Here is a 23,984-nt window from a genome sequence, read left to right on the forward strand (position 1 = left end):
CTGCTTTTGAAGTCTTTACAACTGAGTACAAAATTGGTACAATGAATTGTCTCAATACCACCCAGCACAAACCTGCAGTGAAATGGCTGCACTTTTATTGTCACATGCAAAATCCATTAGATATTATTGTATCTAAGGAAATGTGCTCAGACTGTGAGGCTCAAAAGAAATCAAACTCACCAGCTGTCTCCTGGCTCAACTTCAGTGGCAGCGCCTAAGAAAAGAGAGAGAAAAAAGAGAACTTTCAGTTTAACCCAACAATGGCCCAGATGAGCTTGAAAGCTAACGCAGCTGAGGACAGACCTGATGTCTAGAACTGTCCAGGCAAAGAATTAAACCATGAGACAAACACTGGATAAAAGATCAGTGATAAACATGTTACTAATCAAATCCAAGATGGCTGAGACAGAAAGTTAAATGTATGAACATGTGGCTGAGGAACTGGTGTAGGGGGCAGGGTTTCAGATTTTTGGATCATTGGGACCTCTTCTGGGGCAGGTGGGACCTGCACAAGAGAGATGGGTTACACCTGAACTACAGGGGGACCAATATCCTTGCAGAGAGGTTTGCTAGTGCTATTGGGGAGAGTTTCAACTAGATTTGCAGGGGATGGGAACCAGAGTGCCAGAGCAGATAGTGGAGCAGGGGTGAAAATAAATGATGTTAAAAGTTCATGCAAAGTCAGAAATAGAAGGGTTGTGTGTGGTGGTAATAATCTTCTGAGGTGTCTATTTCAATGCGAGGAGTATTGTGGGAAAGGCAGACGAGCTGAGGCCATGGATTGACACATGGAATTATGACATTGTAGCCATTAGTGAAACTTGGCTACAGGAGGGGCAGGACTGGCAGCTTAATGTTCCAGGCTTCCTATGTTTCAGATGTGATAGAGGCAGAGGGATGAAGGGTGGGGGGGTGGGGTGGCATTGCTAGTCAGGGAAAATGTTACAGCAGTGCTCAGGCAGGACAGATTAGAGCGCTTATCTGCCAAGGCCATATGGGTGGAGCTGAGAAACAGGAAAGGTATGACTACATTAATGGGGTTGTATTGTAGACCTCCCAATAGTCAGCGAGAATTGGAGGAGAAAATCTGCAAAGAGATAGCAGAAAACATAAAGTTGTGATAGTAGGGGATTTTAATTTTCCACATATTGATTGGGACTCCCATACTGTTAAAGGTCTAGACGGGTTAGAGTTTGTAAAATGTGTTCAGGAAAGTTTTCTAAATCAATATATAGAGGTGCCTACTAGAGACGATGCAATATTAGATCTCCTATTAGGAAACGAGTTAGGACAGGTGACGGAACTGTGTGTAGGGGAACACTTTGTGTCTAGTGATCATAACACCATTAGTTTCAACTTGGTCATGGATCAAGATGGATCTGGTCCTCGGGTTGAGGTACGAAACTGGAAAAAGGCCAAATTTGAAGGAATGAGAAAGGATCTAAAAAGCGTGGATTTGGACAGGTTGTTCTCTGACAAGGATGTGGTAAGTCGGAGGCCTTCAAAAGAGAAATTTTGAGAGTGCAGAGTTTGTATGTTCCTGTCAGGATTAAAGGCAAAGTGAATAAGAATAAGGAAGGAACCTCGGTTTTTGAGGGATATTGGAAATCTGATAAAGAAGAGGAGAGAGATATATGACAGGTATAGGCAACGAGGAGCAAATAAGGTGCTTGAGGTGTATAAAAAGTGCAACAGAATACTTAAGAAAGAAATAAGGAGGGCTAAAAGAAGACATGAGGTTGCTTTGGCAGTCAGGGTGAAGGATAATCCTAAGAGCTTCTACAGGTATATTAAGAGCAAAAGGATGGTAAAGGATAAAATTGGTCCTCTTGAAGATCAGAGTGATTGGCTATATATGGAACCAAAAGTAATGTGGGAGATCTTAAATGGGTTTTTTGTGTCTGTATTTACTAAGGAAACTCACAAGGAGTCTATGGAAATAAAGAAAACAAGTAGTGAGGTCATGGAACCTATACAGATTAAAGAGGAGGAGATGCTTGCTGTCTTGAGGCAAATCAGAGCAGATAAATCCCCAGGACCTGACAGAGTATTCCCTCAGACCTTGAAGGAGACTAGTGTTGAAATTGTAGGGGCCTTGGCAGATATATTTAAAATGTCGGTATCCACGGGTCAGGTGCCAGAGGATTGGAGGATAGCTCATGTTGTTCTGTTGTTTAAAAAAGGCTCTAAAAGTAATCCGGGAAATTATAGGCCAGTAAATTTGATGTCAGTAGTAGGTAAGTTATTGGAAGGAGTACCAAGAGATAGGATCTACAAGTATTTGGATAGACAGGGACTTATTAGGGAGAGTCAACATGGCTTTGTGCGTGGTAGGTCAACCTATTAGAGTTTTTCGAGGAGGTTACCAGGAAAGTGGATGAAGGGAAGGCAGTGGATGTTGTCTACATGGACTTCAGTAAGGCCTTTGACAAGGTCCCGTGTGGGAGGTTAGTTAGGAAGATTCAGTCGCTAGGTATACATGGTGAGGTAGTAAATTGGATTAGACATTAGCTCAATAGGAGAAGCCAGAGAATGGTAGTGGACGATTGCTTCTCTGAGTGGAGGCCTGTGACTAGTGGTGTGCCACAGGGATCAGTGCTGGGTCCATTGTTATTTGCCGTCTTTATCAATGATCTGGATGATAATATGGTAAATTGGATCAGCAAATTTGCTGATGATACAAAGATTGGAGGTGTAGTGGACAGTGAGGAAGGTTTTCAAAGCTTGCAGAGGGATTTGGACCAGCTGGAAAAATGGGCTGACAAATGGCAGATGGAGTTTGATGCAGACATGTGTGAGGTATTGCACTTTGGAAGGACAAACCAAGGTAGAACATACAAGGTAAATGGTAGGACACTGAGGAGTGCAGTAGAACAAAGGGATCTGGGAATACAGATACATAATTCCCTAAAAGTGGTGTCACAGGTAGATAGGGTCATAAAGAGAGCTTTTGGCACATTGGCCTTTATAAATCAAAGTATTGAGTATAAGAGTTGGAATGTTATGGTGAGGTTGTATAAGACATTGGTGAGGCCGAATTTGGAGTATTGTGTGCAGGTTTGGTCACCGAATTACAGGAAGGATATTAATAAGGTTGAAAGAGTGCAGGGAAGGTTTACAAGGATGTTGCCGGGACTTGAGAAACTGAATTACAGAGAAAGGTTGAATAGGTTACGACTTTATTCCCTGGGGTGTAGAAGAATGAGGGGAGATTTGATAGAGGTATATAAAATTATGATGGGTATTGATAGAGTGAATGCAAGCAGGCTTTTTCCATTGAGGGTAGGGGAGAAAAAAACCAGAGGACATGGGTTAGGGGTGAAGGGGGAAAAGTTTAAAGGGAACATTAGGGGAGGGGCTTCTTCACACAGAGAGTGGTGTGAGTGTGGAATGAGCTGCCAGATGAAGTGGTAAATGCGGGCTCACTTTTAACATTTCGGAACGACTTGGACAGGTACATGGATGAGAGGTGTATGGAGGGATATGGTCCAGGTGCAGGTCAGTGGGACTGGGCAGAAAAATGGTTTGGCACAGCCAAGAAGGGCCAAAAGGCCTGTTTCTGTGCTGTAATGTTCTATGGTTCAATGGTTCTATGGTTAGCTGATCCATTCTCAAATTATTAAATATGAATAGGACTAGAAAGAAAACATTAAACACAGAAAATATTTGAGAAATAAATCCAGAATAAGGATGCTCCAATGTTAAACAGCAGTTCATACTTCTATTTGGCCCTTTAATTTGTCAATTAACACTGTTTATTTGAGTCAGTCGAATACCTGGTTAGCCCATTCAGAATATCAATTAAGGTGGAAAAAGCAGCTTAGTTTATGAATTTCGGAGAAAGGCCCTTGTTTTCTTTCTTACAACAAGTCACAAACATTATTTTTTTTTAGCCACTTTACAGTAAAGACAGTTGAGATGGTTTGCAATGAATTTCTGATGTCTTTCAAGTCTGTGGAGTACCCTTTCCAAGAGAGGTCCACAACCAATGCTAAAGAGCTTCACCTACTCTTTACAATGGGCCAGATCAGCTTTATCAAGAATTGATCTCCATTATTAAAAATTACAGGGGCCACCTTGATCAGCCAATGATTGCCATGTGGTTATCAATTTGGCTGAGTGCAAAGAGTTGTATTTTGGGGAGTCAGACCAGGTTAAGAATTCCACAGTGAATGATTGCAGCCTGGGGAGTACTGTGGAACAGAGGGATCTAAGAGTACAGTAACACTGAAAGCAGTCTTACTGCTGGTCATAATGGTGGAAACTGCATTTGGCATGCTGGCCCTCATCAATCAGGGCACTGAGTATAGAAGATGGAATGTTATGCTACAATTGTGTGGTTGTACAGGACCTTAGTGAAATTACACTTGGCGTATTTTGTATAGTTCTGGTTTCCCAATTATAGAATTTTATAGTTGGGAATTTAATTTCCAAGGATACTCAGTGTATCGAAAGGATAGGCGGGTAGGCAGAGGTGGTGTTGTGGCTGTGTTGGAATAAAAATGAAATCAAACCCTTAGAAAGAGGTGACACAGGTTCAGAAGATATAGAATCCTTGTGGGTAGAGTTAAGAAACTGCAAGGGTAAAAAGACCCTGATGGGAGTAGCCAGGATGTTAGCTATAAATTACAATGGGAGACAGGAAAGGCATGTCAAAAGGACAATATTACGACTGTCATGGGGGAATTCAATATGCAAGTAGATTCGGAAAATCAGATTGGCGCTGGATCCCAAGAGAAAGAATTTGTAGAACGCCTACAAGATGGCTTTTTAGATCAGCTTGTGACTGAGACCATTAGGGGATCAGCTTTTGTGCACTGGGTGTTGTGTAATGGACCAGATTTGATTAGACAGCAAGGTAAAGGAACCCTTAGAATGCAGTGGTCATAATATGATAGAATTCACCCTGCAATTTGAAAGGGAGAAGGTAAAATCAGATATTCATGGAATAAAGGGAATTACAGAGGCATGAGAGAGGAGTTGGCCAAAGTTGATTGGAAGAGATGACAGCAGAACAGCAATGGCCGGAGTTTCTGTGAGCAAGCTGGATCGTGCAGGACAGATACACCCCAAAGAAGAAGTATTCTAAAGGCAAGTTGATGCAACCATAGCTGACAAGGGAAGTCAAAACCAACATTAAAGCAAAAGAGGGAGCATGTATTAGGGCAAAAATTAGAAGGATGTTAGAGGATTGTGAAAAAACTCAAAAACCAACAGAAGGCAACCAAAAAGCCACAAGAGGGGAAAAGATAGAATCTTAGAGAAGTACAGCACAGAAACAGACCCATCAGCTCATCTAGTCCATGCTGAAACCATTTAAACTGCCTACTCCCATTAACCTGCACCAGGACCATAGCCCTCCATATCCCTTCTACCCATGTACCTGTCCAAACTTCTCTTAAATGTTGAAATTGAGCTTGCATGGACTGCTTCTGTTGGCAGCCCATTCCACACTCTCATGACCCTCAGAGTGAAGAAATCTCCCCTCATGTTACCCTTAAACTTCCCACCTTTCACTTTTAATCCATGACGTCTGGTTGTAGTTCCACCCAACGTCAGTGGAAAAAGCCTGCTTGCATTTACCCTATCTGATAACTTTCCCACAATGATGAAATATGAAGGTCAGCTAGCCAACAATATCAAAGAGGATACCAAAAGTTGGTTCAGATGTGTAAAGAATAAACGAGAGGTTAGAGTAGATTTTGGACCACTAGAAAGTTACACTGGAGAGCTGATGATGGAGGACAAAGAGATGGTGGATGAACTGAATAAGTATTTTGCATCATTCTTCACTATGGAAGATAAGAAGCAGTATTTCAGAGTTCAGGAGTGTCAGGGGGCAAAAGTTAGTGTAGTTGCTATTAAAAGGGAAAAGGTGCTTGGGAACCCAAAAGGTCTGAGGATAAAGAGGTTACCTGGAACACCCCAGAGTTCCGAAAGAGGTAGCTGAAGAGATTGTGAAGGCATTAATATGATCTTTCAAGAAGCACTAGATTCTGTAATGGTTCTGTATGACTGGAAAATTGCAAATGTCACTCCATTCTTCAAGAAGGGAGGGAGGCAGAATGAAAATAAATTACAGGCTATTTTGCCTGATCTCAGTGGTTGGGAAGGTGTTGGAGTTGATTGCTAAGTATGTGGTTTCAGGGTACTTGGACGCACATGATAAAATAGGCCAAAGTCAACATGGTTTCCCTAAGGAAAAATCTTGCCTGACAAATCTGTTGGAATTCTTTGAGGGAAAAACAAGCAGGATAGACAAAGGAGAATTGGTGGATGTTGTGTAAAAAGAGAGGGATTCAGGATAAAGGAAATTATATGCCAGTTAGCCTGACTTCAGTGGTTGGAAAGATGTTGGAATCCATTATTAAGGAAGAGGTTTCAGGGTACGTGTAGGCACATGTTAAAATAGGCCAAAGTCTTGCCTGACAAATCTTTGAGGGAATAACAGGCAGGGTAGACAAAGGAGAGCTGGTCGATGTTGCTTCTTGAATTTTCAGAAGTCCTTTGACAAGGTGCCACTCCTGAGGCTGCTTAACAAAATAAGAGCCAATGGTATTACAGAAAAGATACTAGAATGTATATTAATGGACAGGGGCAGAGAGTAGAAATAAATGGAGCTTTTTCTAATTGGCTGCTGGTGACTGGTAGTGTTCTGCAGGGGTCAGTGTTGGGACCACTTCTTTTTACATTGTATGCCAATAATTTGGATGATGGCATTGTTGGCTTTGTGACCAAGTTTGCAGACGATACACAGATAGGTGGAGGGGCAGGTAGTGTTGAGGAAGCAGGGAGGCTGCAGAAAGATGTGGACAGATTAATAGACTGGGCAAGAAAGTGGCAAATGGAATACAGTGTCAGGTACAGTATGGTAATGCACTTTAGTAGAAGAAATAAAAGCATAGACTATTTTCTAAACAGGGCAAAAATTCAAAAATCAAAAGTGCAAAGGGACTTGGGAGTCCTCATACATGATTCCCTTAAGATTAATTTTCAGGTTGAGTCTGTGGTGAGGAAGGCAAATGTAATGTTTGCATTCATTTTGAGAGGACTAGAATATACAAACAAGGATGTAAAGCTGAGGCTTTATAAGGAAGTGGTGAGGCATCACTTGGAGTATTCTGATATTCATTTAAGAAAGGATGAGCTGACGTTGGAGAGGGTTCATGGGAGGTTCACAAGAATGCTTCCGGGAATGAAAGGCTTATTGTAAGAGGAACAATTGATGGCTCTGAGCCTTTAGTTGCTGGAATTTAGAAGATTGGGGAAGAGGATCTCTTTGAAACCTATTGAATGTTGAAAGGCCTACATAGAGTGGATGTGGAGAGGATGTTTCCTGTGGTGGGGGAGTCTAGGGCCATATGACACAGACTTATAGAGGGACGTCTATTTAGAACAGAGATGGGGAGTTACTTCTTCAGCCAGAGGGTGATGAATCTTTGAAATTCATTGCTACAGGCAGCTGTGGAGGCCAGGTCATTGGATGCTTTTAAGGTGGAGGTTGGTAGGTTCTTGATTAGTCTGGGTGTGAAAGGTTATAGGGAGAAGGCAGGAGAATGGGGTTGAGAAGGAAATGGATAAGCCATGATGAAATGGTGGAGCAAACTTGATGGGCTGAATGGCCTAACTCTACTCCTTCGTCTTATGGTCTTATGGACACATTAAATGGGAAAGAGTGCAGAGCAAGCTGTCAGGAATCAAGGGCCTGAATTATAGAGAGATTGGGTAGGCTAGGACTTTATTCCTTGGATGTGGAAGATTGAACGTTGACCTTATCAAAGTGTATAAAATTATGAGGTGTGTAGGCGCACTCTTTTTCCCAGGGAAGGGGAACTAAAAATTAAAAGACATAGCTTTAAGAAGAGAGGTTAAAGATTTAAAAATTACCTGTGAGGAAGGTACAATAACCTAATTTTAAGTACATGGATAGGAGTAGTTTAGAGGGGCAAAGGGGATTAGCTTGATGGGCACTATGATTGTCATGGACAGGTTGGGCCAAAGGGTCTGTTTCCATGCTGCATTACTTTATGACTCATAACTGGAAACAAGTACTCTTGTTGGATATGCAGGATGTTCTAGTTTGATACGATTTACATCTGAGGAATCTGCCTAATGAGGGTCCTGAAGTATGGCATTAAAAATACATTTTCTGATACTGTAGAAAGTCTACCTGAAAAAATAAATTGGAAGAGTCTTGCACAACTCATGCTACATATTGGATGAGGAATAGCTACAAAAGAATGCTTAAATTTCTTTTGTACCAGGCGAAAGGTACAAAAACACTGGGACAATGCATCGTATTTACACATAAAAATACTAATACAGTGGATTCTAGTTAATTGGGCCATTAGTTAATCAGGGCAGTCACTTATTTGGGAAAATTCTTCCAGAACAAAAACTAATTCAGAAAATAGCCAAGATTCCCCTCATTTATTTAGGACTCTATACCACTTTGATATTACCAAAGTTTGTAACTGGTGTCAGTTGCACTTGTGTGGCTGTTGACTACTGCATCATGCTTAGAGTGAACAGCTTTGAAATAGCATCAGTTGTGTGTGTTTATGTTCATGAAGCAGTGACTTTTGTCTCTGATAGTTGGTGAGAAATAAGCAGTAAGACCTTTCAGAACTGTTTTGCTCACTGCAGTTTCAAGCTTTCAGGCCTGGACATGCCAGAAACAGCTGGGAGTGAAAATGAATTGATTTCACTACTTCAACAAGTTAGCAACTACAAAGAATTTAAAAGTACTGCAATTAGCACTGATTCTGTTTATTTACAGTCTATCAATAAAAAATGTATACTAGATGAATTCAGCCATCAATAACTATTACGAACTATAGTTTTATAGTGCTATAATAGCATTGTTAGTGTTCTAATTTGTTCTGCATTTCTTTTAAGTACATAAGTTGTTACTCAGTAAAGTGATACTTAGTCTTTTATACACATTCTAACTATTTCCATGAAAGTTTGGCTTACTGGGCCAACCATTTAATTGGGCCAAAATGTACAAGTCCTGATATGTCCCAATTAACTGAAAACTATTGCACTAACACATTGAATGAATGTAATCACTTCACAATTATGTTGTATTTTTATTCATTTATATACAGTAATTCAGACAAAGATGGGCTAATTTGAAGTAGTTCAAACTGTATTTGGTTTTCTTTCTATCTCCTGCAACATCTTTTTGCTGAAAGCTTTCCCAATTCAGGCATTCAAATCACAGTCGGTACGTAGGATTCCCAAGCACAAGAAACTCACACAGGAAAAATTAGTCATAGAAGTTTCAGAGTTCAAAGCCCAGTTTTGTCAGTCTGCCTTTAATGTGTTTAGTCTGTACATATCCTAATTATCTTTGTTGAGACCACTGCTCCTTTGAGACCACACCTCCACACCATGAAGCTGTGCAAAAATGTATTGGTTAGCACTTGAGAAGAGAGATCCACAGCAAAATGTGTTTTATCATTGTTATATCAGAGTTACCAGAAACATACTGTATGTAAACTTCCCATATAGTGCAAGCCTTAATCTTTGATGCTTGCAAAACTAGGGTTGTTAGTGATGGTTTTAGAGTAAATGATAAACACATTATGATTGAATGTAGTAAGGTAATACAAACTAAAACCGGAAATTCTAGACATTCTCAGGCAGTCAGGTAGCATCTGTGAAGAGGAAAACAGGACAAATGTTTCAGGTCAATGAACTGTTGGGATACATCTGTTTTAAGACTTCTGGAACGAAAATGACAGAGTCAAGCAATTGGAGTTAAAGAACAAAGAAACTGATAAAACAACGTGGATTTTGTAGTGAGAAAATGTCCAGTAATTTTAGGCGGAGGGAATGTTGTTTAAGGTTAGATTACCATCCTCAGCAGTGCACTCATTCGTATTTTGGTTGCCCCATGTAGTTCACAATCTAACCTCCTTGTATGACTTACATAATTTTCAAATTAAAAAAAAAACAGAAATCAGAATAACTCAATTTTCTTCCTGGGGATAACAGAATTTTGTTATTTCTGTTACTTCACAACATTCATAAAGCTACATTTACTGTTTTTACTGGTGTTCTCAATGATCTCAACTTTAAATAAAATGTATTATTAGGATATCAGAATGAATTATTAAGTAAACATTAAAAAGTTAATATTCTTTATCGATACAATAGATTTTCTTATAGGAGGAAAAGTGCCTGTGCCATCAGCACTTAATTTCATTTTGTCAATAAAGGATAATTTAGGCAACTGGTTTTATATGGAGACTGAAGTTGATTCAGCCACCTCATGGCTGTGAGGAGTTAAAATGTAGGTTTCAGCTTCTCTAGAGGGCAATATAAAAGGAAAATTGCTGGACAGGCTGCAGTTTGCCAATCACCACAATGGGCCTACAGCAGATGCAATCTCAATGGCTCTTCACACGGCCTTAGATCACCTGGACAATACAAACACCTATGTCAGGATGCTGATGGTTGACTATAGCTCAGTGTTTAACACCATTATTCCTACAATCCTGATTGATAAACTATGGAACCTGGGCCTCTGTACCTCCCTCTGCAATTGGATCCTTGACTTCTTAACCAGAAGTCAACAATCTGTGCAGATTGGTGATAACTTATCCTCCTCACTGACAATCAACACTGGCACACCTCAGGGATATGTGCTCAGCTCACTGTCTACTCTCTCTACACCCATGACTGTATGGTTAGGTATAGCTCAAATGCCATCTATAAATGTGCTGATGATACAACCATTGTTTGGAGAATCTCAGATGGAGATGAGAGGACATACAGGAGCAAGATATACCAACTAGTTGAGTGGTGTAGCAACAACTTTGATCTTGACATCAGTAAGACCACAGAGGTGATGGTGAAAGGGTAGGATGAGGGATCATGAATCAATCCTCATAGAGGGATCAGAAATGGAGACAGTGAGCAACTTCAAGTTCTTGGGTGTCAAGATCTCTGAGGATCTCTGGTCCCAACATATCAATGCAGTTATAAAGAAGGCAAGACAGTGGCTATATTTCATTGGGAGTTTGAGAAGATTTGACTTGTTACTTAAGAGACTCAAAAACTTCGACGATGTACTATGGAAAAGATTCGGACAGGCTGCATCACTCTCTGGTATAGGGGAGGATGGCACTGCATAGGATCAAAAGCTACAGAAAATTGTAAAATCAGTCAGCTCATTCTTCGGTACTAGTTTCCGTAGTATCCAAGACATTTTCAAGGAGCACTGTCTCAGAAAGGTGGTGCCCATCATTAAGGACTCCCATCACCCAGGACATACCCTCTTCTCATTATTATCATCAGGTAGGAGGTACAGAAGCCTGAAGGCACACACTTAGTGATTCAGGAACAGCTTCTTCCCCTCTGCCATCTGATTCCTAAATGGACATTAAACCCATGAACTCTACCTCATTTTTATTATTTCTGTTTTGCTCTATTTTTCAATTTATCTTTTGCATATAATACATATACATACATACACACATACATATACATATATATATATATATATACACACACACACACATATATATATACATACACACATACTGTTATTTATTTATCTTCCCTTCCCACCCCACCATTTTATCATGTATTACATTGTACTGCTGCTGCTAAGTTAACAAATTTCATGACACATGCTAATGATATTAAATCTGATTCTGATTCTGAAAAGAAATGACTTGAAAAAGAACATAGGCAATAAAATAAATTTAGGGATAGGAAAGAAACAGGAAAGAAATATGGAGAACAAACTATTGATTTCCACCTCAATTATCAGGACCGCATCAATAATGCAGAAAACATTTGGAGTTTACGACTTACACCCTATCCTCATTGTTGCAGTTCAATGTTCTTTTTCTCAAGGCCTGTAATTAGCGGTCATGACACTTAGCTCTTTAAGCTTTACAGGTTGGAGTCCTATTGCTTATACAAGACTATGATGTAATTATCAAATGTTATGAGCAAGGCAAAGACCATCCAGTGGAATTCAGCATAGGGTGTCTAACCTGCAGTCATTAAGAGGATTGCTTCTGTTAATCAAAACAAACAGTTTGGTTTAAGTTATCTCCCCCAACCTTCTACGTTATCTCTCCATCCTCTTTTACAGAACTCCATTCATCTCCTATGTTAAGGCTCCTCTCCTGCTTTGGCTCTGTGGAGGAGATTGCAAATTTCCTACCTTCAAACCACAGATAGTTTGTAATATTGTATTATTGGAATATTGTAATATTCAGTTCTGTCAAAAAACAAGAGGTTTTCAGATGAAGGCTAACAAGAAGTTTGCAACATCCACCTCCTGTCTGACATACCAGATAGATGCATATTTATTTTAGAATGCGTGTGTGGCAAGTTTGAATCCTACAAAATTACCCCTCCTTAGTAATTTATCTCAATATGTTGTAGCTTACATACTGAAGCCGTAGTAATTCTTGACTTCCTATTAAGTTTTTGCATTGTGAGTTCTCCTTTAAATCCAAATTTTGCTTAATCACTTCTTTTTAACTAAACACTTTATAGATATTTTGGAGTTTGATTTAGGTTTCTGGTTAATGTGTGAATTTTTTGTCTCTAGCTTTCTATGTATGGCCTAACTCATGGAACTGAATCTCTGCGCCCCAAACCTTTCCTCTTAGTACCAGGCTCCAACACTGAATCTTTATTGTCCCCTAAATCCCTGATCAGCCCCATTCATAATCGCATCCTCCTCAGGCCCGATACCCGAGCACACACACCCACTGGACGCAATCAGAAGCGTTCCATGCTTGAACATGAACCTCAAAATCCTACCCACCTTTCAGACCTACATTCTATCCTTGAGATCCCAACATGACCCCAATCAAACACTCCCCACCCTCAGAGGACACTGGTGCTATTGAGGCCCAGTCATTCAACTGATGATAACCCAGCTATGATAGCCATAAAGCTACCTTCCCACCTTTTTAACCTCCCTTGAGTTTTGATAAGACTGACCACCCCTACTTATCCTACCCCTTAGCTGGTGCCACTTCTCTTCTACCTAGGCCATTTTTACTTAATGCTAGGGAGTGCATATTAAAACAGTACACTTAAAAGAATTCTCTTGAGTTCTTGCTGCTTCTTTTGTTATAGTTAACATCTAGATTGAGAGCACTGAGCGTTTTCCACCATACTCTATTCTTCAGTGAAGTCATGCCTCATCCTTGTATACTTTGTTCATTGACCAAATGCTCCCTGGAAAAGGCTGCTCTGTGGCCTTTTCCTCAGCCATTCCTCCATTGAATGCACAGTGTTTCATTCGCTTAAGTAATTAATGAATGTGACTACAAAAGTTATTCCCTAATCATGCTGTTTCCTTTTCATTAATTTTGCAAACTCATTTGCTTAGATATTGGAATAGTTTCTATTGCAATATTAGATGACCGACTATTGTTTCAATAACTTTATCGTAACTTGAGAGACAGGGAAATTGAGGAGCAATAGTTTTTATTTGCTTTTAGAAGTACCAATCAAAGTCACTGGTGAAAATCTAGTCAATGTATTGCTTGATTTAATAAATGACAAAATGAGAGAAAAAGTCAGGGCCAGACCTGCAGCTGGATTGTGGTTACGTATTTAGCATGGGCTTAGAAAAAGACCAAGGTCTAGAGATTAGATGGCAGGATCCAGAATTTACACCACTTCAGAATTCAATTTAAAAAAAAACAATTCCAAAGAGAAATTAGGCAACTAGGAATTTCCCAAAGGCTTGTATTATAACTGTTCCAAAAACTGTACTGGTCCCCAAGCAATAATTAAGCCTCAGCTTGCGGTTTCTGAGGCCCCACTCAGACTGCCTTGGTGACCTTCTGATATTTTGCTGCTTCCGAAGACTTTTTCAACTTTCTAAATGGCTCTCAGATCCATAAGCAGTATAAGAATTGAAATGTAATTAAATAATTAACATGTATAAAATCAATCTAATTAAAGCACACTTACCTGGCATAAATTAACTGAAAATAATAAATTAAATTAAAATACAAAAATCATACTTACTTTCTTTTTTACCCATCTGGGTAAGTGACCTCTATTCAGATTGAACAGGTCCATATCTGACACACCAATATGTCTGGTGCAAAACTGAGGGGCCAAGTTTGAAATATATCCTGCTGGTTAGCCTTGGGATATCCAGAACCACTCAGTGATTCTCTTCTGGACTGGCAGCAAATGGTGAGTGCATTTCAGGTCAGTATCTGAACTATTGCATAATCTGTAAAAGGCTATGCTTCTAGGCAAATAAAGGATGGTCAGATATGATATATGTGGAATGCAATCTGTGATGAGTAAGTAGTTAGTATAATGTAAAAATAAGCACTAGCTTGCCAAGATTTTGCCAAGCATAGTAATAGAGCCATAGAGTAATGCAGTATGGCCCTTCAGCCTAACTAACTCATGCCGTCCAAAGTGATTTCCTGAATTAGTCCCACTTGCCTGCATTTGACTCATATCTTTCTAAACTATCATATTCATATACCTGTTTAAATATCGTTTAAATATTTCATATACCCACTACCCTCTGCGTGAAAAACTATTCCCCAAATCCCCTTTAAGTCTTTCACTCTCATCTTAAACCCGTGCTCTTTAGTTTTTGACTCTCCCAGTGTAGGACCATTCTCCTTATTTCTGCCCCTTATGGTTTTATAAACCTCTATAAGGTTACTTCTCAGCCTCATTCACTCCAGGGATAACTGTCTCAGGTATTTAATCTCTCCTTATAACTCAAGCCCTCTAATCCCAGCAGCATCTTGAATCATAATTAGGGTTATTATCACTGACAAAAGGCATTAAATTTGCTGTTTTGCAGCAGAAGTACAAGGCAGGAGCTAAAAATGTCTATGATACAAAATAAATAAACAGTGCAAAAAGCAATAATGAGGTAGTGTTCATGGATTGATGGACAGCTCATATATCTGAAGATGGAGGAGTAGAAGCGGTTCTGCAGCCTCTCTAATTAAACCATATTCCTCCTATGGTATAGTCACCAGTATAGCAGACCTGGACATTGTTGTAACAGGACATCCCATTTCCTGTACTCAGTGCCTCCTCCAATAAAGGGGAGCATGGCATATACCTTTTCCCACCATTTCAGCTACCTGTATTATCACTTTAAAGGAACTATGTTCTTATACCACCAAATCTCACTGTTCTACAAACTTCCAAAGGTATTGTCATTCATTGTGTATGCCTGCCCTGCTTAACGTCCCAAAATTGATTATTTTGCATTGAGTTGAATTCCACCTGCAATTTCTTTGCCAAACTTCCCATTTTCTCACTTGATCTAGAACCTGTTGTAACCCCAGTTTAATATCATTGACATAGTCATAAAATTTGTTGTTTTGAGGCAGTAGTACATTGCAATACCTTAGATTTTATGTCTCAGGTGTATCTTAGATAACCTTCACTGCCCACCATGCCTCCAATTTCGGTATTTGCAAACTTACTAATCATGCCACCTGCATTCTCACTCAAATTGTTGATATATGCTGTGTAAGAAACAGCAGGAGACCCAGTGTTAATCCCTGAAGTACTTCACTGATGATAGGCTTCCAGTTTGAAACAGCAACCTTCCACTACCACAGTTTGACTCCTTTCAACAAGCCAGTTTCGTATTAGTTGCCTAGCTTAGATGCTAAGTGATCTAACCCTCTCTGAAGGGTCTCAGCCAGATTTTCTTTTGTCTATATAGACAACGTCTACAACCCTGCCATCACAAATCCTCACAGTCTTCTCTTCAAAAATTCAATTAAATTTGTGATGTATAATTTCCCTCTGGTAGAATCACGCTTGCTATCTCTAATCAGTGCTTGCCTTTCCAAATGTACATCAATCCTTGGCTTTCAGGTTCTTCTCTAGCATCTTAGCCAACACTAAAGTTAGGCTCGCAGGCGTGTAGTTATCTGCCTTGTCCTTATAATCTTCCTTGAATAAACATACAACATTAGCCACCCTCCAGTGTTCCAGCACCTCACCTGTGGCTAACAATTCTCTATTGGGCTCCAGAATTTTCTTCCCATACCTTTCCATACAATGATCTTGGGTACATCTGTTTTGCCCTGGCTACTTTCACTTTTATGCACTTCAAAATCAGCAGTACCTCCTCTCTCATAATATTGATCTGTTTCAGGACATAACTATTATCTTCCTTAATTCCCTAGCTTTCATGACCTTCACCATGGTAAATACAAATGGAAACTATTCATTTAAGGCCTAATCTCTCTCTAGTAATTACACACATAAATGACTGCACTGATCCATATGAGGACATGTTCTTTTCCTAGTTACCCTTTTGCTCTTAATAAACATAAATATAGAATCTTAGGGTTTTACTTTACCACATCTGCCAAGAATATTTCATATTTCCTTATTGCCCTTGTGATTTCCTTCTTAAGCATAATCCCTACATCCCTTATACTGCACTAGTCAAGGTATTTGCTTCATCCCATCTGCCAATACCTGACATAAGGCTTCTGTCCCTGACCAGAACTTCAATATCTTTTGCCATCCAGAGTTCCCTAATCCTGCCAGCTTTGCCCTTCCCTGTGACGGGAACACATAGGCCCTAAATTCCCTATATGTCATTTCCAAAAGGTCTCCAACTTGCCAGGGCAATACACACAATGTGCTTTTGGAGCTCAGCAGGTCAGGCAGCATCTATGGATGTGAATAAACAGTCGACGTTTCGGGCCTAGATGTCGACTATTTATTCCCATCCATAGATGCTGCCTGATCTGCTGAGCTTCTCCAGATGTTTATTTATCTACTTCCAACCACTCTCAATCAACTTTTGCATATTCCTATCTAATGCCATCAAAATTAGCCTTGTCCCAATTTAAGACTTTAAACTGTGGATATGTCCTTTCTCCATAACTATCTTAAAATTGAACTAAAGCCACTGATCAGAATCAGGTTTAATATCACTGGCATATGTGAAATTCGTTTTGCAGCCACAGTACTGTAAATTACATAATAATAACAAAAAGCTACAATCCCACAGAGTGAGAAACAGACTTCATTACCTCACATGAAAATCAGGAACAATTAAAGGTAATCCACTTTAATTGCACAGTAAGGTTGGGAAGAGAGAACAAGAGGGGAAGATATATTGTGGTGATCAAAGGGATAATGGAGCAGGGCAAAAGAAGGTGAAAAAGGGATTTACGGTAATAAATAACAAAACTAGGTCTGCAGAGGGCGTTAACTAGAGAAGTATAAAATTAACAGCAGAAAAGAGGCCAAAAACAGTTTAAAAAAATCTATACATGTTTAAAATGCGGGATGTCAAGGTTGGAAATACTGATTATCTGAAATTCTTGAATCCAGCTTTGTCTGTAAGGCTAATAATATGAGTGGCTGAAAGATAAGGTTTTGTTTCCCCTGCTTTCATTGGGCATCATTGGAACAAAGTAAGGCAAACGATGCGGACGTCTGAGTGGGAGCTGGGGTTCAGGACGTGAATTTAGTTAATGTAACAGAGGTAGCAGTAGTGACTCTGTTCCAGTGATGCCCAAAGAGTTTGATTTTATTTTCCATTGAAGTCAATTTCTCATACATAAAGTCAAGATGTAATACATGATCTTTATGTAAAACTATTTGCCACATCCCTTTTGTTGTTTATTGTATATATGTTTACAGCAAAGCAAACAAAATCAAAACAATTCCATTTGGACTTAAAGTGATTTTTTTTCTCAAGTATTGAGAGAATTTTCCAATATTTGAAAATAAATCAACTGTCTTGAGTAAGGATTGTTAAATTGTTAAAAACCTGAAAACAAAACCCAGACCACCCACCTTGCACCCACCAAATTGCAAATGATGAATGTTTGATGAGCAGCCAAATGCCCCAAGATTGTAGCTGGGTGGGGAACAAAGCAATTACAACATATACCCAGATATATCCGCTACTATAAAAACAATCTCTCATTTGGTAAGTTGTCCAAGCTTCAGGAAAATAACTTGGAGAGGGTGGGTGCATGGTGAGTGCTGGTGGGGAACCAGGTAATTTGAATCCACTTGCCTCTTGCTATTGTTTCTAACATCTCTTTAATGTTCATTAGGAATATTAACATAACATCCTCTCTAATGTTTCTGATGTCACTTGCTGTTTCCAAATCGTTCTTGCCCTTTGCAATCTTCCAATTCCTCTGATCTCTCTGATTTCACCCAAAAGGCTCCTGATTAGTTTCATTAAGTCTCAGACCTTCGTTGAATTCTTAAGTTATATCCGAAGGCTTTAACTTCTATGCCCGGTTTGAGGCGGAAAATGACGTGGTGGCGAGGAAGTCCACCCCTCCTGCGAATGACCAGGTGCTGTGTCTCTCCGTGGCTGACGTGAGAAGAACCCTGTGCAGGGTCAACCCACAGAATGCTGCTGGACCAGACAACATCCCTGGTAGAGTGCTTAGAGGATGTGCAGACCAGCTAGCAGATGTTCTCACTGACATCGTCAACATCTCCCTGAGCAGCACCACCATTCCAACGTGCTTCAAGGCCGCCACCATCGTTCCCGTGCTGAAGAAGTCTTCAGTGTCCTGCCTAAATGACTACCGTCCCATTGCACTTACATCCATCATCATGAAGTGTTTCGAGAGGCTCGTCATGAGGCATATCAAGACCCTGCTGCCCCCTTCACTGGACCCCCTGCAGTTTGCGTACAGTCCCAACCGCTCAACAGGTGATGCCATTGCCACCACCCTCCACCTGGCCCTAACCCACCTGGACAAAAAAGACACATACGTTCGGATGCTGTTCATAGACTTCAGTTTAGCATTCAACACAATCATCCCTCAGAAACTGATTGGAAAGCTGAGCCTATTGGGCCTGAACACCTGTGTGCTCAGTCCACTGCTGTTCACTTTGCTGACCCACGACTGTGCTGCAACACACAGCTCGAACCATATCATCAAGTTCGCCGATGACACGACTGTGGTGGGTCTCATCAGCAAGAACGACGAGTCAGCTTACAGAGAGGAGGTGCAGTGGCTAACGGACTGGTGCAGAGCCAACAACCTGTCTTTTAATGTGAACAAAACAAACGAGATGGTTGTTGACTTCAGGAGGGCACGGAGCGACCACTCCCCGCTGAATATCGATGGCTCCTCGATAGAGATTGTAAACAGCACCAAATCTCTTGGTGTTCACCTGACGGAGAATCTCACCTGGTCCCTCAACACCAGCTCCATAGCAAAGAAAGCCCAGCAGCGTCTCTACTTTTTGCGAAGGCTGAGGAAAGTCCATCTCCCACCCCCATCCTCATCACATTCTACAGGGGTTGCATTGAGAGCGTCCTGAGCAACTGCATCACTGCCTGGTTCAGAAATTGCACCATCTTGGATTGCAAGACCCTGCAGCGGATAGTGAGGTCAGCTGAGAAGATCATCGGGGTCTCTCTTCCCGCCATCACGGACATTTACACTACACGCTGCATCCGCAAAGGAAACAGCATTATGAAGGACCCCATGCACCCCTCATACAATCTCTACTCCCTCCTGCCGTCTGGGAAAAGGCTCCGAAGCATTCGGGCTCTTACGACCAGACTATATAACAGTTTCTTCCCCCAAGCTATCAGACTCCTCTATACAGAAGTCTGGACTGACACCTTGCCCTACTGTCCTGTTTATTATTTATTGTAATGCCGGCACTGTTTTTGTGCACTTTATGCAGTCCAATGTAGGTCTGTAGTCTAGTATAGCTTTCTCTGTGTTTTTTTTATTATGTAGTTCAGTCTATTTTTTGTACTGTGTCATGTAACACCATGGTCCTGAAAAACGTTGTCTCATTTTTACTATGCACTGTACCAGCAGTTATGGTCGAAATGACAATAAAAGTTGACTTGACTTGACTTAAATTGCTTCTTGCCTCCTCTCTAGTCCTCAAATGCAGCTTGGAATCTGACAGGCTGCAGCCAGGAGACAGTGTCATAGGGCACAGCCCAACACATCCATGTTGATCATTTTTTTTGCCCATTTACACTAATCCCGTTTACATACATTAGAATCATAGTGTACAGCATGAAGCTGCCCACGCCAGTAAGATGACTATCTAGGATAGTCCAATTTGATTGCATTTGGCTACATACCACTATAAATCTTTCCTATCCATATACCTGTATGAGTGTGTATCTTGTAAAAGTTGTTATTGTACAGTAGGTCCTAATGACTACATCCCAATAAATACAGAAGATAACAGATGCAGACAGAAAACACTGAACAGGAAATATTAAATTTGTAAAAGAAAACTATTCTTTGGGGTTTTTGCATCTCAAATCAGTTTCCAGAGTCCCTCATTATCTCTGAGATAATACTTTACATACCACTCACTCTCTTTTGCAAATCTCATTCAACTTCTTACCAGCCTATCCAAAGGCTGGAGCATTATATATTCTCTCTTCTGTCTCAAGGTTCCAAATGTATTAATTTACTACCATCGTCTTTACTTTTTGAAAAAAAGGAGAGAAAGGAATCTCTGTTATTGAGTCCCCAGCAAAAACCATACTGTGCATCCTTATCCTGGCTTCAAGGGAGTCATTTTTACTGTCTGGCCGTAATGATTTGATAATGCTGTCAAGATTAGAGGATTGGGAGCTGATAGAAATCTCTGTCTATTTTTGGACTTCTGTTCGCGACCACATTTCCTGTCATTTGTAGTAGAATGCTCTGGGGCAATAACTTGCTAGTTCATCGTAAAATCTTAGTTCATATGGTCCATTTTACTCTCTCAGGGGACCCACAGGAGAAGGAATGGAACACAAAGGAAATATCATAAAACAAGACATATACAGTTTGTCCCATTAGAAGACAAATTCAGTAATTGAATAAGATCTTTCACCCGATGAAAAGTCTTAATTAAACTCCAAACTTTCTTTAATGTTTAGATTCCAAGTAATCCGCACATAGTTTCAGCATTGAATTTTGATTTCAGTTTCTAGCAATGACACATTTTCTTTTTGTTTCTTAATATTTTCTCTGTAATATTTCAGCCTCAAGATGTCACACATGAAACTGTCTCCAATGTGAGTAATAAATTATATTCTATATAGGTACAGTGGACATGGAGAAAATGTTTCCTGTAGTGGGGGAGTTTAGAACCAGAGGGCACAGCTTCCGAATATAAGAATGTCCCTTTAGAACAGATATGAGGAGGACTTTCTTTCGACAGAGGGTGGCGAATCTGCGGAATTCATTGTCATAGATGGCCTTGGAGGCCAAGTCATCAGGAATACTTAAAGCAGAAGTTGATAGGTCAAAGGTTATGGGGAGAAGGAAGGAGAATGGGGTTGAGAGGGTTAATAAATCAGCCTTGATGGAATGGTGGAGTGAATTCAATGGGCCAAATGGACTAATTCTGCTCCTATGTCTTATGGTCTTATAAGACTGACTCACAGGGCTATAGGCTGTAGAATGTCAATTTGATTGTAAATTAATGCAGGTGTAAATAAATAAATAATATTATGTGGTTCTTAATTTCATTTGTAAAGTAGTCACTGATTTAATAGTTGAAAAGTGCTAGAAGAAATGGAAAGTGCAGGTTCTCATCAGTTAATGTGTAGACATTCCATATGATTTCAGGAATGTGACATACACAGCACTTGTGATTTTTGCCCTTGGCCTTTATACATGTAATATTTTGCTGTAATATAGGACTGGATTTTATCCCTGAGAATTGTTCTGGCAGTTGTTTTCAAACACCCACTCACTGTGTTTTTTATATGTCTGGAATGAACATTCCAGCGGCAGATTTCTGACCCTCAGTCTCTCTCTGCCTTCACCACAGCCTCCTGAAAGAGACTGGGAAAAATGAAAACTCTTTTACCCACACACAGCCTCTCCTCAGTTAGGATAAAATCCAACATCAACATCGTTGTGAGGGAAAAACACAATCAGCTGAAATTGTTTTTCATTTAGATACTTCTACCTAATTGGCTTAACAACATATACTTTAAATCACGCTGAGAAGAATCTAGCAACAGTAGATGTTAACATGTCTCCAGCCAGCCTGCCTCATTGAAACAGACCTAAATTGCTTCCAACAATTCCATAAATTTTCTTTTCTGCTGACATTTATTCAGAAGTGCACCTTGGTATTAGTTTTAAAAGCAGACATTTAACGTGCATTGGCTTCACTATGGTGCAATTCATTTATATTTCTGTTCCCACACCACTTCATGCTGGAGGAAGGGAGAGTTCAGTTCCTGAATGCTATAACAAATGTGCTCTGCTCCATTTGCTTGATTGCTCATCCATATGTTTCTGAATATACTGCTCTATCCTGCAAGCTCTTATATAATAGTATCAAGATAGTTGGCATGGTCAGTAAGTTTTATCCATATTGGAGGTACACTTCTTGAACTATTCACTTAACTGAATCGGCTGAATGAATGCTTGGAAAGCACTGACAGTATGATCCACAAAGACTAACGCACTTCCAGTGCAGAAAATTACCAAGCAAATTTTGCAGAACTCATGCTAAGTGTAGATTTCCATTAGTTGAAAATACAATTTAGAGATGTGGAGGCAGCACAATGGGGCAATTCTACAATGAGCAGCTCCAAAGAAAAAGCTCTGCTTTACAACTTATCAGTCTATTAAGTTAGAATAAGTGATATTGAAAACGGCTTCTAACATGAAAGCATCTGATTGGTTTGGAACCAACAACAAACTCAGCGTTTGACTGTAAAAGCTATTTGGGCTATTTGCATGGTCCATTGGGAATATACCAAACTAGAAACCAAGCACCATTAACCAAGTAAGCTCTAAATTCAAATTTAGGTCTTTGCTGTACTAGTTGAGTTTAGAAAGAATCATATTAACTCTGGACTTAGAGCCAAAAAATCTTCTCTTTCCTGGTCATACAAGTTACTGAGTAATCCCTGTTGTAAATGCAACTCTGCAGACACTAAAGTTGAAAATAGTTTGCACAGTGGTACATACCAAGACTAAATATCTTTCTGAATTCAGTTTTAAATGGAATGAATAGTGTTTGTGACTTTAAAATAAGCATATCAGCTTTTTTTAAGTACTAACTCAAAATTAATATTGTAATATATTGCCTTTAATATAGTGAAATATTCCAAAATTCTTCACAGGTTTGACTCTAAGCCAGACAAGAATCTAATAGGGATAAAGAAGAAAAGCTTGGTCAAAGACTAATTTATAAGAATTATCTCAAGTGGAGAAAGTCAGGTGGTGATGTAGAGAGGTTTAAGGAGGATATTTTGGATTGCTGGGGTTGACCACCAATAGTGAAGTAACTAAGTTCATTTCCAAAATTGGAGAAACATGTCTGTCCCAGGAGGTTATGGTGCTGCATGGGATAACAATGATAGGAATGGGTGAGGCCTTGGAAGGATTTAAAAACAAGGATTAGATTTTTAAAATTGAGGTGTTGCTTAATTAAAAGTCACTGCATGTCAGCAAGTGCAGAAGTGGCAGATGAAGGGGACTTGGTGTGAATAAGGAAACAGCAGATTCAGAATAGCTTAGGTTTACAAAGGATATTAAAGAGATGACTGCTGAGGATTGTGGTGTGATTTCAGAGATACCATTCATTTTGTTTACTTATTATGATGCAGAAGGAGGACATTTGACCCAACAGGTCTTTACTAGCTCTCAACAGACTTTCCCCTCACCCACCCCCTTTACATTTTTGTAGCCCTGAAACTTATTCTCTTTGACATGCCCATCAACTTCCTGCTATTAACCTACACCATGAAGCACTTTATAGCAGACAATAAATCTACTGGCATGCCTTCGTCAGAAACACCTAGTGTAAACTCAAGTACAAAGTTCAAAGCAAATTTTATTTTTCAAAGTACATATATATCACAATATACAACTCTGAGATTTGTTTTCTTGTGTGCATACTCAATAAATCTGTAGAATACTAACCATTACAAAATCAATGAAAGACTGCTCAACAAGGATATTCAACCAGAGTGCAGAAGACAACAAACTGTGCAAACACTA

At 39.8% G+C, this 23,984-nt stretch overlaps 1 protein-coding gene across 4 annotated transcripts in view; it reads right to left on the minus strand.

Annotated features, from left to right (window-relative positions):
- Positions 1–23,984, minus strand: part of stard13b (StAR related lipid transfer domain containing 13b) — a 426,906-nt gene that overhangs the window by 244,558 nt on the left and 158,364 nt on the right. For all 4 annotated transcript variants that reach the window (XM_073043870.1, XM_073043873.1, XM_073043872.1 and 1 more), the window contains one exon: positions 181–214. In XM_073043870.1, coding sequence (XP_072899971.1) covers positions 181–214 — 34 coding nt within the window. The remainder of the gene's footprint in view (positions 1–180; positions 215–23,984) is intronic.

The sequence above is a fragment of the Hemitrygon akajei genome, chromosome 4, assembly GCF_048418815.1.
Source record: "Hemitrygon akajei chromosome 4, sHemAka1.3, whole genome shotgun sequence".
Taxonomy (NCBI): domain Eukaryota; kingdom Metazoa; phylum Chordata; class Chondrichthyes; order Myliobatiformes; family Dasyatidae; genus Hemitrygon; species Hemitrygon akajei.